This window comes from Bufo bufo, chromosome 4 (genome assembly GCF_905171765.1).
Source record: "Bufo bufo chromosome 4, aBufBuf1.1, whole genome shotgun sequence".
Taxonomy (NCBI): Eukaryota; Metazoa; Chordata; class Amphibia; order Anura; family Bufonidae; genus Bufo; species Bufo bufo.
This window is the reverse complement of record NC_053392.1, coordinates 177120864-177138473: the sequence shown is the minus strand read 5'-3', so window position 1 is coordinate 177138473 and position 17610 is coordinate 177120864. Positions and strand designations below refer to the sequence as shown.

General features: G+C 42.2%; 1 protein-coding gene across 1 annotated transcript in view; it reads left to right on the top strand.

Annotated features, from left to right (window-relative positions):
* PLCH1 (phospholipase C eta 1) overlaps positions 1–17610 on the top strand; it is a 289893-nt gene that overhangs the window by 214686 nt on the left and 57597 nt on the right. The window contains exons 12-13 of the mRNA XM_040429955.1: positions 4561–4722; positions 15358–15423. Coding sequence (XP_040285889.1) covers positions 4561–4722; positions 15358–15423 — 228 coding nt within the window. The remainder of the gene's footprint in view (positions 1–4560; positions 4723–15357; positions 15424–17610) is intronic.

Genomic DNA, 17610 nt, shown 5'->3' with positions numbered 1-17610 from the left:
ATTACCATGCACACCAGGAGTACGGCCATGTGTCTGCATGCGAGACTGGCTTACAGAGGCCTTTCAGCTATAGACCATTTTTCATATTAGAACACCTCTTTAAATAAACCATGATACAAAAGGATCTGTGCAGAAGAGTCAAAGTGCTATGTAAAAAAAAAAAAAAAAAAAGCTCATCAAGAGAATGCCAAGAGTGTGCAAAGCAGTAATCAAAGCAAAAGGTGGCTACTTTGAAGAACCTAGAATATGACATATTTTCAGTTGTTTCACTCTTGTTTGTTATGTATATAATTCCACATGTGTTAATTCATAGTTTTGATGCCTTCAGTGTGAATCTACAATTTTCATAGTCATGAAAATAAAGAAAACTCTTTGAATGAGAAGGTGTGTCCAAACTTTTGGTCTGTACTATATATATATATATATATATATATATATATATATATATATATATGTATATACAGTGGAGGAAATAATTATTTGACCCCTCACTGATTTTGTAAGTTTGTCCAATGACAAAGAAATGAAAAGTCTCAGAACAGTATCATTTCAATGGTAGGTTTATTGTAACAGTGGCAGATAGCACATCAAAAGGAAAATCGAAAAAATAACTTTAAATAAAAGATAGCAACTGATTTGCATTTCATTGAGTGAAATAAGTATTTGAACCCTCTAACAAAAAAAGACTTAATACTTGGTGGAAAAACCCTTGTTTGCAAGCACAGAGGTCAAACGTTTCTTGTAATTGATGACCAAGTTTGCGCACATTTTAGGAGGAATGTTGGTCCACTCCTCTTTGCAGATCATCTCTAAATCCCTAAGGTTTCGAGGCTGTCTCTGTGCAACTCTGAGCTTGAGCTCCCTCCATAGGTTTTCGATTGGATTAAGGTCCGGAGACTGACTAGGCCACTCCATGACCTTAATGTGCTTCTTCTTGAGCCACTCCTTTGTTGCCTTTGCTGTATTTTTTGGGTCATTGTCGTGCTGGAACACCCATCCACGACCCATTTTCAGTTTCCTGGCAGAGGGAAGGAGGTTGTCGCTCAGGATTTCACGATACATGGCTCCGTCCATTTTCCCGTTTATGCGAATAAGTTGTCCTGTGCCCTTAGCAGAAAAACACCCCCAAAGCAAAATGTTTCCACCCCCATGCTTGACGGTGGGGACGGTGTTTTGGGGGTCATAGGCAGCATTTTTCTTCCTCCAAACACAGCGAGTTGAGTTAATGCCAAAGAGCTCTATTTTGGTCTCATCAGACCACAGCACCTTCTCCCAGTCACTCTCTGAATCATTCAGGTGTTCATTGGCAAACTTCAGACGGGCCTGCACATGTGCCTTCCTGAGCAGGGGGAGCTTGCGAGCCCTGCAGGATTTTAATCCATTGCGGTGTAATGTGTTTCCAATGGTTTTCTTGGTGACTGTGGTCCCTGCTAATTTGAGGTCATTAACTAACTCCTCCCGTGTAGTTCTAGGATGCTTTTTCACCTTTCTCAGAACCATTGACACCCCACGAGGTGAGATCTTGCGTGGAGCCCCAGAGCGAGGTCGATTGATGGTCATTTTGTGCTCCTTCCATTTTCGAACAATCGCACCAACAGTTGTCACCTTCTCTCCCAGCTTCTTGCTAATGGTTTTGTAGCCCATTCCAGCCTTGTGCAGGTCTACAATTTTGTCTCTGACATCCTTGGACAGCTCTTTGGTCTTTCCCATGTTGGAGAGTTTGGAGTCTGCTTGATTGATTGATTCTGTGGACAGGTGTCTTTTATACAGGTGACTAGTTAAGACAGGTGTCCTTAATGAGGGTGACTAATTGAGTAGAAGTGTCTAACCACTCTGTGGGAGCCAGAACTCTTAATGGTTGGTAGGGGTTCAAATACTTATTTCACTCAATGAAATGCAAATCAGTTGCTATCTTTTATTTAAAGTTATTTTTTCGATTTTCCTTTTGATGTGCTATCTGCCACTGTTACAATAAACCTACCATTGAAATGATACTGTTCTGAGACTTTTCATTTCTTTGTCATTGGACAAACTTACAAAATCAGTGAGGGGTCAAATAATTATTTCCTCCACTGTATATATATATATATATAAAGAAAAAAGGTCCGCAGCACTCCTTGAAAGATAAAATGTGCTCTTTATTCACACATATCAAATATTGACAACGTTTCAGTTCTCTCACAGAACCTTTCTCAAGTCAGGTGAAACAAAGTGCAATAGTGCCTGTATAAATACATCATCAGGTTGTTACCAATTAATTCATCAGCCAATACAAATAAAGTGCACTCCCCTTTTATAGACATGTTACAATTCATTACTTGACGACATTTGTTCACATAAGCATCAATTCGTCCACTGTCGTACATATATACTGTGTATTTATAACCCTCATATCGCTTATAATTTTCAACAGTGATACATTAAAGTGCATATAACAAAGTGCATGGTGCTTTAAAAACATCTAATACCTTGCTGGAGGTTTTGTGGAGTAGAAGGAGATGGCGTGTTAACTTCTATGGAAGCACGCCGTTCCTCCGCGTCTACTCCTGGTCAGTGCGCATGTGTCTGTCTCTTGCCCCTCCTGTTTGGCGGTACATAACCATTTTACGTCACTAACTGGCGGAGACCATGCGTCATGACGTCCGGCTCACTGCGATCCCGCGCTCATCACGCACATCACGTGACCGCACGCCCGAGATCCCAGTCGCCAGCGTCACATCACTGATCCCTTCCGCCATTTTACATTAGGGCAAACTTTTGGGCAATGACAAAATCTATCGTCTTTCTGACTCTATTACTTCCTCTTAGGTACAATGACCCTCCACGCATAGGTAAAGCGCCTGATTCAAAATCACATGATATCATCTTCCCATAACATTCTATTACTTCCACCCCGTACAGCAAACTGGATACACAAAGAAACTGAGCCCTATAAAAGGATGCTAACTAACCATTCCCCCTGTTACCCTGAATTCGACATTTAACCCTTTGGGTTTCATAAAGGATCGGTGTTCACGCACCCAGACACGGGAGAAACATTTAACACGAGATATTACCTTACATGTAATTCAACATGGGTAATATACGTGTTGTGGTGCACTTTATTTGCATTGATGCTTATGTGAACAAATGTCGTCAAGTAATGAATTGTAACATGTCTATAAAAGGGGAGTGCACTTTATTTGTATTGGCTGATGAATTAATTGGTAACAACCTGATGATGTATTTATACAGGCACTATTGCACTTTGTTTCACCTGACTTGAGAAAGGTTCTGTGAGAGAACTGAAACGTTGTCAATATTTGATATGTGTGAATAAAGAGCACATTTTATCTTTCAAGGAGTGCTGCGGACCTTTTTTCTTATCTTCTGTCCTGAATCGATAATATTCTAATATCATTAATGAATTTTGCCTTTCATCTCAGAATTGTGGCGTTTTATTTTTTTAAACACGTCCCCAGTGGAAATTGACCTCTGGTACAGAATTCAATCCACAACCTGTCAATTTGAGCTGCAACAAAATCTGTGACAACTTTTTCCTCCGATTTTGTTATAGATTTTTCCATGCAATTGTGGCAAAATCCCCATGAAAATTCTTCTGTGAAAAATCTGCTATCTCTGGACATGTACAACTAACATTTTATGTCATTTTTAGAATTGTAAATTATCTGGTTATTAAAGAATGTTTCATATTTCAAACAATATCTGAAAACCCATTAAGGCAGGAAAGACAATTAGGGTTACATGGGAATGGGTCTGAGGCATCCTTGTGCAGTGGGCAGGGTACATCAAAGGCAATCTACAGTAATTCCCAGACAATATGGTTGGCCAAATGAATACCCAGGAAGGGGTAGTGGTAACGAAGACATATTTGGGAAGAGCTAGGAGAACGGTGGACCAGCTAGTGAACAGTAACCCAAGGGTATACAATTTTACACTTCTAGGCATACACGTCAGAGGTATGCAGTGTTACCTGTGATGGGAGCTAGTGTCCTGCATCATGTTTCTTCCTAAAGTTCTTATTAAACTTATTTTAGTTACAGATTTCTTCAATGAGAATATAGAAACATTGGCCCAGATTTACTAATCCTATAGGCAGTGTGAGTTTAGACAGGCTGTCTATACCTGCATCCGATTTATCACAGGGGTTCAGGCTGGATGATACATGTGCGCCTTCTTTTATACAGATTAGTAAATCTGGGCCAATATGTTAGTTTACTGTACTTGAACCAAGTATTCACATGAATTTTCTATGCAGTCTTCAACTGGATTGTAGAGTTCTAAATCCTTTACTATTATCCTTTTCTGTAGCATCATGCCCTCAGGTGCCAAGCGCCACTGAGTATAAAGCATGTGGACATGCGTAGTCGCAGATGTTATATTTGTGCAGTAAATTATAGTGGTGTGTTTGTTGCTTTAGATGAGTCAAATACAGAATTTGCTTTGATCGAGAAAATGCATTCAGTGCTGGGTTGTTGGCATAGCTGAATGTGTTTTATGAATTAGCCTAGAGCACTGAATGAAGCACATGTTAATGGGGTTTGTGCTAATCCTTTACAGAGCAATGGAACAACAGAACACCAAGTAGAATCTTTCATCAGAAAAAAACTGGAGTCTTTACTGAAGGAATCTCAGATCAGGGACAAGGAAGATCCGGACAGCTTCACTGTGAGAGCTTTACTTAAGGCAACCCATGAGGGCTTGAATGTTAATCTAAAACAGGTAATGAGCACAATATTAAAATTTGTCTTTTTTTTAGGAAGACAGTGAAAATAAGCTCAATTTGAGTGTTTCCTGCTGTTGCTTCCAGAAAATCTCAGTTTTGATGCACACAGCCTGTAAATCTGTGTCGACAGCGGTGATGCCAGTATACGCAGCACAGAATTCTGGTTGCTTTAATACACTGAATTATACTTCAGGGAGCCAACTAACATACTTCTCAACACTGTAGTTGGTAAATTTGGTGCAATTGAACCCTGCCCCAGAAAGACCTAAAAATCATCCAGGGACACCCACCTATGGGCGGGGCTTAGATAAGCCATACTCATTATGAACTATGAACTAAATGCTCGCATAGGATAGGCCCATCATTTGAAGCTATGACACCCAAAGAAAATGGCACCCTATATGCCAGTGTTGGCAAACCATTTAGAGGCAGAGTGCCCAAACTGCAATCCAAAACCCACTTATTTATTGCAAAGTGCCAACATGGCAATTTAACCTGACTACCAATACAGTATATCTTCCAAGTACTTTATCATTTATCTATAATAGCCTGCCTACATTCAGTGCGCTGCCTGTGCTGATGAATGGCGGGAAAAGTCTAAGGCAAATTGGTACAACATAGACTTTTTCCATGGTGCAGGTGCCCACAGAGAGGGCTCGGAGTGCTGCCTCTGGCACCCGTGCCATAGGTTCGGCACCACTGCTCTATGCTATTGCTATACTGTATGCTACACACTGTCCTCCGAAAAGTGAAGTGGTTGCCATGCCCTTGGCGAATCATTCCACATTAGCATATAGCAAACCATTTTTTCAGGGGCCATAGCTTCTATAGAAGGGGCACAGTGAGAAAATACAGTGTGTTACTCAGGGGACCAGTGATATTTAGCTGGTATGCATATTTACCAATCTTTGAAATGATGATATATCCACTTTAACAGTGGTATTGGAGGCATGGCTGCAGCACAGCCAATTGGTATCCTCAACTCTCGACAGCTGGACAGTTCTGCTACTACAAAATCTCTCCTGGTCATTGTGCGTCACACACTACACCAAGCGACTGCTGCGCGGTTCAGCTCAAGCTGGCTAGACTGGGCCACACGTCTCTTCACCCTGCCTCTGTTGCTCTGCCCTGATTATGCTAAAAAATGGCTCTTTGTGGGAACTATTTATCACCGCAACCCGACCTCACTGTGTGGTCGTGTCCTAAATTATCAAATTAATTTGCGTCTCCAATTTTATTTGTAATGAATTCATATTCATCGGACAAGGTTAGAAATATTTATTTTATACTTAATGTATTTTTATTTTAAATTTAAACCGTTTTTTAATATGTAGGCTTGCTTTCAGTGAATTAAAATATTCAATGCTTACATCTAGCAACTGAACACCTTTCTTGATTATGTGTTCCTTAGCCTGCTTTGTTATATACTGTAGCCCAGACTTCCATAGGAGCACTATTTTAAGTAAGGCCAGTACATTAAAGTAATACAAAAACTTCAGAGGGGGAGCATATCAATCTCCTGATAAAAGACATTGAGGAAAAGAAGGATTATGGCAGGTTGCATTTCAAAATATCTGATACTCTGTTCCCCAAGGAGATCATCTGTTTGGCAGCAGCTATTCATCTCGTGCCAATTGATGTACATGCTTTGCAATTTTTTTCCTTTGGGAACGAGGTCGGGCAGTAAAAAGCTACCAAATATGCATTGCCCACTTTTAGTCTGCGTTTAGCCGCTATCATTGTTTGCAAGATCCATAGATTGTGTTCTGTATTTAAAAGGTTAATGTTGTTCACATTTTGTATAAATCAGTAGTATAATGGAAACTTTATGGTAGATTTTCTAACACAAATTGCCTCTTTCTCCACTTATTAGACTCCTTTTCTCCTCCCTCCTGCACTTATCATTCACTTTCAATCAGGGCTTTTTTTCTCAGAGAAAAGGGGGTGGAACTCACCCCCCCCCCCCCTCAGCTGGCCACGCCCCTACCCGCCCCCTAAAACCGCCCCTTTAGCGAACAGGGATGCAAGTAAAATTGCCAGTGACGGTCGTGACAGCCAGGCTGCCAGTGCCCGTGGCCGCCGCTGCCCTAGTCCACACATGGGCAGCGCAGCCTGGCCTGGCCCCTTCCTTCCCTGTTCCTGTTCCCCTAATTGGCCAATTCAATCTTTTTTAATTTAAAAATGAAATAAATGAAAAATTACCTTGCCCCCGTAGATGATCCCCATAGTACCCACCATAATGTGTCCCAGTATAAAATGCCCCTATACAGAGCCCCCCATATAAAATGCCCCTTCTTTTAGCCTCAGTAGATGCCCATATAGTGCCACCCAATAATCTGCCAGTAATAAGTGCCCCAATAGATGCCCCCAATCATGTGCCAGTAAGATGTGCCCCCATAGATGCCCCCAATCATGTGCCAGTAATAAGAGCCCCCCCACCATCATGTGCCAGTAGCCAGAGTTCCCCCTTATCATGTGCCAGCCCAGTAGTCCCCCCCCCCCCCCTATCATGTGCCAGCCCAGTAGTCCCCCCCTTATCATGTGCCAGCCCAGTAGTCCCCCCCCTTATCATGTGCCAGCCCAGTAGTCCCCCCCTTATCATGTGCCAGCCCAGTAGTCCCCCCCTTATCATGTGCCAGCCCAGTAGTCCCCCCCCTTATCATGTGCCAGCCCAGTAGTCCCCCCTTATCATGTGCCAGCCCAGTAGTCCCCCCTTATCATGTGCCAGCCCAGTAGTCCCCCCTTATCATGTGCCAGCCCAGTAGTCCCCCCTTATCATGTGCCAGTAGTCCCCCTCTTATGTGCAAGTAGTCCCCCCTTATCATGTGCCAGTAGTCCCCCCTTATCATGTGCCAGTAGTCCCCCCTTATCATGTGCCAGTAGTCCCCCCTTATCATGTGCCAGTAGTCCCCCCTTATCATGTGCCAGTAGTCCCCCCTTATCATGTGCCAGTAGTCCCCCCTTATCATGTGCCAGTAGTCCCCCTTATGGGCCAGTAGCCCCCCTCATGTGCCAGTAGCCCTCCATCATGTGCCAATAGCCCCCCTTATCATGTGCCAGCCCAGTATTGTACCTATATAAAAATAAAACACTTATACTTACCTCCAGCGATGCAGGCCTCTTCCGGCCTGTGTCACTCGCTATACGGCTCAGGCGGCGCGAGGACGTCATCGCGCCGCCTGCACCGCCCTCTCATAGGCTGCCGGCCTAGAAAAAAAGGCCTGCTTTCAATACACTTATAACATCAGAAAGAAGACAGAAGTTTAGCTTCACTGAGCAATCAGGTCTCCTGCTCATAGAATTCTAAGGAGATAGGTGTGGAGGAGGACGAGGAAGTAGCTGCAGAGTGAGGGAGTAACAGAATTACAGAGATACTGCTACTTCTCACCTGTCTCACCTCAGTGCTGTGTCCATGGCTACACTGTTCATTATTCCTGTGCCCTCTGTGCAGCTACTGCTTTTGTGTATGTGATGGATATATACACATACCTCAATTCACATCCCCTCCCATCCCTTGGTTGAACTTGAAGGACTTATTTATTTTTCATACAAACTATGTGGATATTGGGGAGCAGGATCTCCTCTTTTCTTTGTATGCTGTGTATGGGACACATCATAGCAGCCCACTCTGGAGCTGAACTTTGAGACAGCTGGCAGTTGGATATGGAGCCTGCAAATGGGGGAACACTAGTGAGAAATGCAGAATACAAATCATTTAATAACCAGATACAGGGATATCCCTCATGTACACACAAGATAGCTTATTCTGAAAATGTACGCTTTAGTAAGAGTGTAGGTTACTATTTTGGATTGTGTTCTTGCCTACTAAAAGTACGTTTAAAGATATTACTACTTTAACCCAATCCATTGTCAACTTGCAATCAAACAATCCATTTGGTAATAAGAGAAGATAATGGACATAAGGGGACATTTATTAAGGCCAGTGTTTTCTAGGCTGGTCTTAAGTTCTTCTGCACTGCGGCACAGGCCTCTACATAAGTTTGGAGCTTTTTCCAGCAGGCCGTGCAACAGACTTAAAGGGGTTGTCTCACTTCAGTAAGTGGCATTTATCATGTAGAGAAAGTTAATACAAGGCACTTCCTAATGTGTTGTTATTATCCATATTGCTTCCTTTGCTGGCTGGATTAATTTTTCCATCACATTATACACGGACCGTTTCCATGGTTACAGATCACCCTGCAATCCATCAGTGGTGGTCGTGCTTGTACAATATAGGAAAAAGCACTAGCCTATGTGCGCTCCCATGGTCCCGGCCACCAGAAAGGTTCAAGCTTTTTCCTATAGTGTGCAAGCACGACCACCACTGATGGATTGCAGGGAGGTCTGTAACCATGGAAACGAGTATTGTATAATGTGATGAAAAAATGACGTGATATATAGGGATACATCACCGCTGTTGCCACTCATTGGCTGCAGCGGCCATTTGACCCACGTCAAACCAGATGTTGGCATGCACAGATAAGAATGAGGCGGTGGCATGGAACTAAAGGAGCTGTATTCCATCAGCAGGATGCAGGTAAGTATGCTTCCCTCTGTAGGCCCAGCGATGTGTGGGGGGGTGCCTGGCAGAAAGGCCCCCAAGGTGAACAACAAGTGATGCAGACATTGAATTACTTAAACAGTCATTCCCTTGAGTTGTATTTTGCTTCATACAGATACAGCAGAGTTAACAGTCACAGTCATAACGCATTAACTAGATGTGATAACTCACCAAGTGTGTGTGTTAAGTCTGCTACATCTAGGAGCAGGAAACAACTAATATTACACAAGTAAGACATAAGGAGTTCGCTATGATTTCTAAGCAGGTAGTGTGTATACATATGACTTCCATTTTATTAGGCCCCATTTCCCTGGCAGGCGTCGAGATGTAGTAGATTTAGGGTACTTTCACACTAGCGACAGGACGGATCCAACAGGCTGTTCACCCTGTCGGATCCGTCCTGCCGCTATTTCGCCGGACCGTCGCTCCGTCCCCATTGACTATAATGGGGACGGGGGCGTAGCTCCGCCCCAGCACGGCAGTTCGCAGTGAGAGGCCGCCGGACTAAAAAGTCGGACATGCAGTACTTTTAGTCCGGCGGCCTTTCACCTGCGCCGGAGCTCCGTCCCCGCTATAGTAAATCAAGACGGAGCGGCGGCACGGCGAAATAGAGGCAGGATGGATCCGACAGGGTGAACAGCCTGTCGGATCCGTCCTCCCACTAGTGTGAAAGTAGCCTTACTCTCATGTTTGATGGATTGCGCATCCCAGTGTGCATTTCTTTCCTTTGTCTTCCATTATTGGAAATCTTTGCAGAAAAATAAATCCATAGCATAGAGAAGGTAATCTAACCCTATTCTTGGACAGAGCCAGTGTTTTTTATTTCCCATCCTGCCCTGAAAATTTCTGCCATAAATTTTGTCCTGGGTATCTCCAGGGGAATAAAATTTAATTTTTCATTCTTCAATATATGAATGTGCCACTTTATATATGATCTAGCCTAGCACTTACAGTATGCTTTCAAAATGATATGCCAGGCCCTACTTGAACTGCCACCGGTGAATGTAAACAATGCAACCATGGGTGATGTGCCATCCAAAGCTCACTTCACACCAGCATTTATTTATTTTTTCTGTTGGGAATTCTATTGTTTTTGATGATAATGGTAACAGTCTTCAGCATTATTATATTATAGCCTGCTATCTCAATTAACAGAAACTTGACAGACCCTGTTTTAGGTCAGTGAGGGTCATCAATTGTCCTTGCAAAAAGTTTGCAATTAAATCCTGCATCGCTTACAGGACTCCATTGGAGGTCAAGATGCAGGAGTTTCTTTGTTCTTCAGATGTTTGCACGCTCTGAGTTCTCCGGTTTTCTTCCACACACCCCAAAAGAAAATACCAATAAGTTAATTTGGAATTCTGATTATGAGCCCTTTGGGGACAGGGACCAATGTGAGTGATGGTGATCTTCGTACAGCGCTACAAAATATGTTGATGCTATATACTGGATTTTTCACCCTATGAGACACACCTGCCCATAAGATGCACCTAGGTTTTAGAGGAGGAATTTTTTTATTTAGTCCTCAGATCAGAGCCCCTATCAGACCCCCAATGTTAATCAGACCTCAACTAAGAGACCCAATCAAACCCCCAATGTTAATCAGACCTCAACTAAGAGACCCAATCAAACCCCCAATGTTAATCAGACCTCAACTAAGAGACCCAATCAAACCCCCAATGTTATTCAGACCTGCAGTGTTAATAAGACCCCAAATTAGACCCCCAATGTGAATAAGATTCCCAATCAGACTTCAGATCAGAGCCCCTGATGTGAATAAGACCTCCATTCACACCTCAGATCAAACCCCCATGTAAGACCTCAAAGCAGACAAAAAAAAAAAATCAACTTACCTCTCCTGCTCTGGACACCACTGCCGCTTCTGAGATTCTGCGCTCTTCCTGGTCTTCCTACTGCGCTGTGCTACGACCCGACGCAGCATGAGGTCAAAGAGCTTGCCAACATCTTCATGCTGTGAGCAGGTCACAGCACAACGTGCCGAGCCCTGCAGGCGAAGACCAGGAAGCGGCGAGTACAGAGCCCGCACCGGCTTCCAGGTCCTCCTGTACTAAAGGCCGTTTCCATATTGGAAGCGCTCATTAGTATTTGCGCCTTAAGATACATTTTCCCCCCACTTGGGGGGGGGGGGGGGGGGGGGCATCTTTTAGGGCAAAAAATACAGTAAATTAATAAAATAATAGTAATGTAATGGGCAGCACGGTGGCTCAGTGGTTAGCACTGGTGCCTTGCAGCGCTGGGGGTTCGAATCCGACAAAGGACAACATCTGCATGGAGTTTGTATGTTCTCCCCGTGTTTGCGTGGGTTTCCTCTGGCTACTCCGGTTTCCTACCACACTCCAAAGACATACTGATAGGGACCTTAGATTGTGAGCCCCATTGGGGACAGTTGGATGCTAATGCTGCGGAATATAGTGGCTCTATATAAGGGCATAAAATAAATAATAATGTGAACATCACCTAAGTGATTTCATCTCATTCACATTTTCCAGTGGCTGTTGCACTATAGCATATAACACTGCTTCAACTGTTAGCTGAAAAACTTATTTACACCTCCTTTCCCTGCAAAAAAAACAAAAAACTATTGTATGGCCAGGATAAATTTCTATGAAGGCTCCCCTGAAATTCCTGACACTCGCTGACTCTGCAGTCCTCTATTAGGTATGGCTTGTTTCCATGTATCTGCCATGTCGGTGAGGCAGGCAATGCTGGAGGTTTTTGTATACAGAAATAATTCTGGGCTTTGGTCTCTGTGTCCCAGGGGAAGCTTTGTTGCTGTAACATTCAGATATCTTGATAAAGACAGCATCTGTCTGCGCGTTGTTTGTTTGGCTTCTACGGCTATTGGCAAATTAGCAAATGCTTAAAGCGCTAGGCTCTGTAAAACCTAGATGTTTGCTGTTTACCTTTTAGAAGTGATTGGTGTTCATTTTGTATTCTTTTTTTTTTATCTTGCTTCTACTTGTTTGTGACATTTCACTAAGTGTTCGCTATGAATTCACTTAAAATGCAGATTTTTCATCTTACACATTAACCATGTTCATCCAGAACTGTGACAAAAGAATTGTTACCGGACGATACTATAAACATATATAGGAAAATAGGTCAAGTACAATTGTTACCACTGAACATATGTCCGTGTGAATATTGACGTATAGAGTTATACTCTATTAGCAGTGAGGCTGGAAAGTACAGATGCATACTTTTAAGTGATTTATCACATGAAGAAGTCTATTATATTAATAGCCCAAATGGCACAAAGATAATATGCCGTGAATCTATTAGAGCTCATTTACACGAATATGTCCGATTTTCCAGCCACAAAAACTGGATCTGTGAAAAAAAAAATACTTCTGTGTGTTCAATTTTTTTCTTCTTCACTGCCATCAATAGAAAGGGCTTATTCTGGAAAACAGGCTGGGATAGGCCATGCAATGGGTTTCTTAGATCAGACACAAGCATCCCCTAATAAAAAAAATTGATGTGTGAATAGCCCCATGGAATTTATGGGTCATTGAGCTCTCAGTTTAAAAAAAATTATGGTATACAAAAAAAATATGGTGTGAATAAGCTCTGCAAGTCCACTGTATTCTTTGTTCGGTCCCAACAGTAGCAGTGGAACTGCATGTAATATACCGATTGAAGGGTTGTTCTGGTTATTTCAAGTTCCCCCTATCCACAAGATAGATCAGTGGGGGTCCAATCGCTGAGAACCCACCAATCAGCACCAATACCCAGAGTGGGGAGAGGAGTGGAGCAGCATGTCAAGCATGTGCGCTTCCACTCCATTCATCTATATGGGACTGCCAGATGTATTAAGTACAATCGCTCGGCTGTTTCAGGCAGTCCTGTAAAGATGAATGACTCCGCAGTATATTATGGTGACAGACCAGCAAAGAGATATAAAGCATAAGAAATAAATGAGAAAATTGTGATTTCTTGTTATGTCCTTGTACATTGTTTTCAAACACAGGGAATACTATGATAACTCTGATCCCAATTCTTGAATTGCTCCATTGCATCAAAAAATTGAAGAAAAAAAAAGCAGCAGCTTTGCAAATTTAAATATCGTACATTGCTGTATTTGTTTGCATCTCCATATCCTATTCAGACTGGAATCTCCATAGTAACAGACAACATTTAAACCATGTGTAGTCTGTTCTTGCAGCCGTGCTGCTTCCCCTACTAGTTAATCAACCAAGTGTTTGTTAGCAAAAAGTACTGGACCCGATGACCGCTGTGTCAAACTATAGGGATTGTCACCTGCTACCATGGAGATGCATAGGTTGGCAAAGGAGCTGTAGCAGCCAAATTATAGAATTTTTTTTTTGTCAAAACATTAATAACCTTTAAAGGGGTTATCCAATCCTATAAAAAGCCCCCCAATATTCTGCGCTCCCCATACTGAATATACTTACCTTGGTCCCCGCTCCCTGCGCCATTCCTGGTCCTCGCCCCGGCGCTGCTGCTTCTCCTCGTGGTTGGATGAAAACGGGGGATGAGCTTCCCCTGCATCGCGGGTGACGGTAGGGAGGCTCGTTCCCGCCTGCCACTGGCTGCTCCCCCAAACCAACCCCCCCCCTTCCCCCTGACACCGGATGTTTTCATCCGTGCATGGGGAAAAGCAGCGGCGGCTCAGGAAGCAGGGACCCAGGTAAGTATATTCAGTGTGGGGGGCCCGACATATTAGGGAGCTTTTTATAGGATTGGATAATCCCTTTAAGAATGATGGCAAGAAGCGATCTACCAATGGAATAAATGCCATTTATCACGTAGACAACATTTAATGCAAGGCACTTACTAATGTTCTGTGATTGTCCATATTGCCTCATTTTCTAGCTTGATTCATTTTTCCATCACATTATACACTGCTCGTTTCCATGGTTACGACCACCCTGCAATCCATCAGTGGTGGTCGTGCTTGCATATTATAGAAAAAGCGCCGGCCTCTTTGGTTGTCGGGTCCGTGGGAGTTGTCGTAGGCCAATGCTTTTTTTCTATAATGTGCAGGTATGGCCACCAATGCTGGGTTGCAGGGTGGTCATAACCATGGAAACGAGCAGTGTATAATGTGATGGAAAAATTTATCCAACCAGCAAAGGAGGCAATATGGAGAATCACAATACATTAGTAAGTGCCTTGTATTAACTTTCTCTACACGATAAATGCCATGTGCTGAAGTGAGACAGGGTATTCCCATAATCATTTATAACATCCACAGGAGAATGGTGGTCCCGTGTCCCACTGCCCTGCTCACTCCACCCCCTGCAGCGATTTGGATATGGCACAGAGTATAATCCCCCTTGAATAAATGATAAAGGTCAGTTCTGGGAATAACCATTTAAAGAGATTTTCTGAAATTTTTGAACTGATGAACTATCTGGAGTATAGATCATTGGCTCAGAAATCCTTTTAAGCCTAGATCTGATCTGGCCACATTGGTTTTTATGCCACACAGGTTAATAGTAATTAACAAGGTTTGAAAACAATTAGACGTAAACTTTGTAGCCAAAGTTGCCTGGACAAGAGATACCTTTGTGTTGCCGTTGATGTATTTAGCTCACAGAGCATTGTCAAGACTAAGTACAATTGTGTGCGCCTCAGCTGTGAACTGGGTTTATACTGACAGCATATACATCTTGGAAAGTATAAGTTTAACTTTTCATTAACTTCTTTCATCATAAAGCTGGTAAATTTTATGTGTGCATATACATTTTTGGAACTCGACAGACGTTTTCTGGGGTAATGTAGTGAAAACGCAAATTCGTTCATCTTTAGCGACTAATCCTCCAAAAAAAAAAAGCATCATGGAGGTTTGTCAATGAGTTGATCAGAAGCTCCTTTTACTCCTGTATACATTGAGCATGAAGGATGTTCTGATATTCAGTATGATACAGACCATATATTGTACATAGATGATTTGTCACGTGTGTTGCTTATCTGTGTGTTCTGCTCGGTATTCCCATTGTATAAGCTAAATTGGTAAGAACGCTTCACTTCCTGAGTAAATTTCCTTCAAGAAAAACCTGGTAGTTTCTGTTTTCTTGTTTAGAATGCAGACCCAAAAGATCGAGGGAAATCCAAAAGATCTTCACTAGGGAATATTGGGAAACATAAGGTAAGGAGTTAAATGTGTAATATTGTGTACATAATCGTGATGGTCTTTTACATAAAGATGAGTCCAATTTAGGCAATTTTACATTTTTGGAACATTTATCACCAATTCAAGTTAAAGGGGAAATGGTAAATTGCCTGAGCTAGAGCATGGTCTAAAACTGGGTCAATGTGGACATTTACTGACTGTAATTAGACTTAACAATGTCTTTCTGTTTGTTGCATTGGAACGTGTGCATACCTTGTGGTTTCATAAAGAGATCGTTTTGGTATTAAAAGATATTTTTAAAGTGGAAACTGTTAAAGGGGAATTGTTTGACTTAAAAGATCTACCTTTTTGAACATTGAAATGTTCATCTAGCAATATTTCTGTATTGAATTTTCAATGATTCAAGTTGATATAATTATACTTGCAGTGGCCATCAATTTAAATCAATCCAGTCTTCCTCAATTGGGTATTTCCTAATGATTCTTATTAAAAGGGTTGGCCCATATCATAGCGATATGCCACCAATCTGTGATAGTTGCAGGTCGCACCAACAGAACTGCAAAGAAGAGTGAACCACGCATGCGTGGCCGCCCTCCGTCAATTCCTATGGGAGTGCTAAAAATAGCCTATCGCCTATTTTTGGAAGTCGCATAGAAATTAATAGGAAGCGCCAGAAACACAGCCTCCACTCCTTTCACTTATATGGGGCTGATGGAAAAAGCGAAGCCAGGACTCAGCTATTTTTGTCAGTCCCATTCAAATGAATGGAGTGCGGCCCCGCATGCGCAGTCCGCTCTCCTTTACTTTTCAGGCTCCGTCCTAGAGATAGGTGCAGGTCCATACTCTGGCACCCGCAGCTATCAGACATTAGTGGTATATCCTAGTGATATGCCACCAATGTATGAGATGGGCAAACCCCTTTAAGCACTTTGATTGCAGCAATCATAACTAGATACCAAGTATTATTCGTCACCAATACAGAAACACTTTCAAACAATGTGATATAGATCCATAAATCCATGATCTAGATTTGTGGGGTCATTTCTCAAACTGGTGTAAAGTAGAACTGGCTTAGTTGCCCATGGCAATTAATCGGATTCCACCTTTCATTTTCCAAAGAAGCTTTTCAAAAATGAAAGGTGGAATCTGATTGGTAGATATGGGCAACTAAGTCAGTTCTACTTTAGACCAGTTTGATAAATGACCCAATTGGTTCTAGAAAGGAGACTCTTCTGTAGTATTATAGTTCTCCATTTTCTATACTTGAACTTTTCAATATTGTATCTAGCTTTGTAAGTATAAATATATTTCATTAAGTTTCATCTCACTTTAAACTGTGACCACATTGTGTCATTATTAGGGACTGTTCACATCTATATTTTGCTTTATGCTGAGTGTATACATTTGAATGCAGTAATAATATGTTTAAACTAATTACTCAACGTAACCATAGGCTATAGTGCATACAGTCATGGTCATAGGCTTTAAGGTTGACAAATTTTAGTTTTAACAAAGTTTGCTACTTCCGTGTTTTTTTAAAAGCTTTTGTCAGATGTTTCTATGAGTATACTGACATACAATTATAAGCATTTCATACATTTTTTAACTTTCATTGACAAATGCATCAAGTTTTTGCAAATAAAAAAACATATTTTCAGTGTTTACCCTTCTGTTTCATGATTCTGCAATTTTCCCTGACATGCTGGATATTAGTTTCTGGGACAAATCCTGACTAATGGTAACCCATTCTAGTCCAGTTAGTGCTCAATGTCCAATGATTGATTACAGGTTCTTAATGGGATTGAGATCTGGGGAGTTTCCTGGTCATGGACCCAAACTTTCAATGTTTTGTTCACTGGGATACTTAGTTATCACTTTTGCCTTGTGGCAGGGTGCTCCATCATGCTGGAAAAACTATTATTCATCACCAAATTGCTCCTGGATCATTGAGAGAAGTTGCTTGTGGAGGATGTTTTGATACCATTCTTTATTCAAAGCAGTGTTCTTAGGCAAAATTGTGAGTGAACTTGCCCCATGGATGAGAAGCAACCCCTTAGGCTACTTTCACACTAGCGGTAGCCTTCTTCGGCAGGATGTTCCGGCGGGTGAACAGCCTGCCGGAGAAGGCTGCCGCTAGTGTGAAAGTAGCCTTACATAAATGGATGCTTTACTGTTGGCATGACACAGGACTCATGGTAGTAA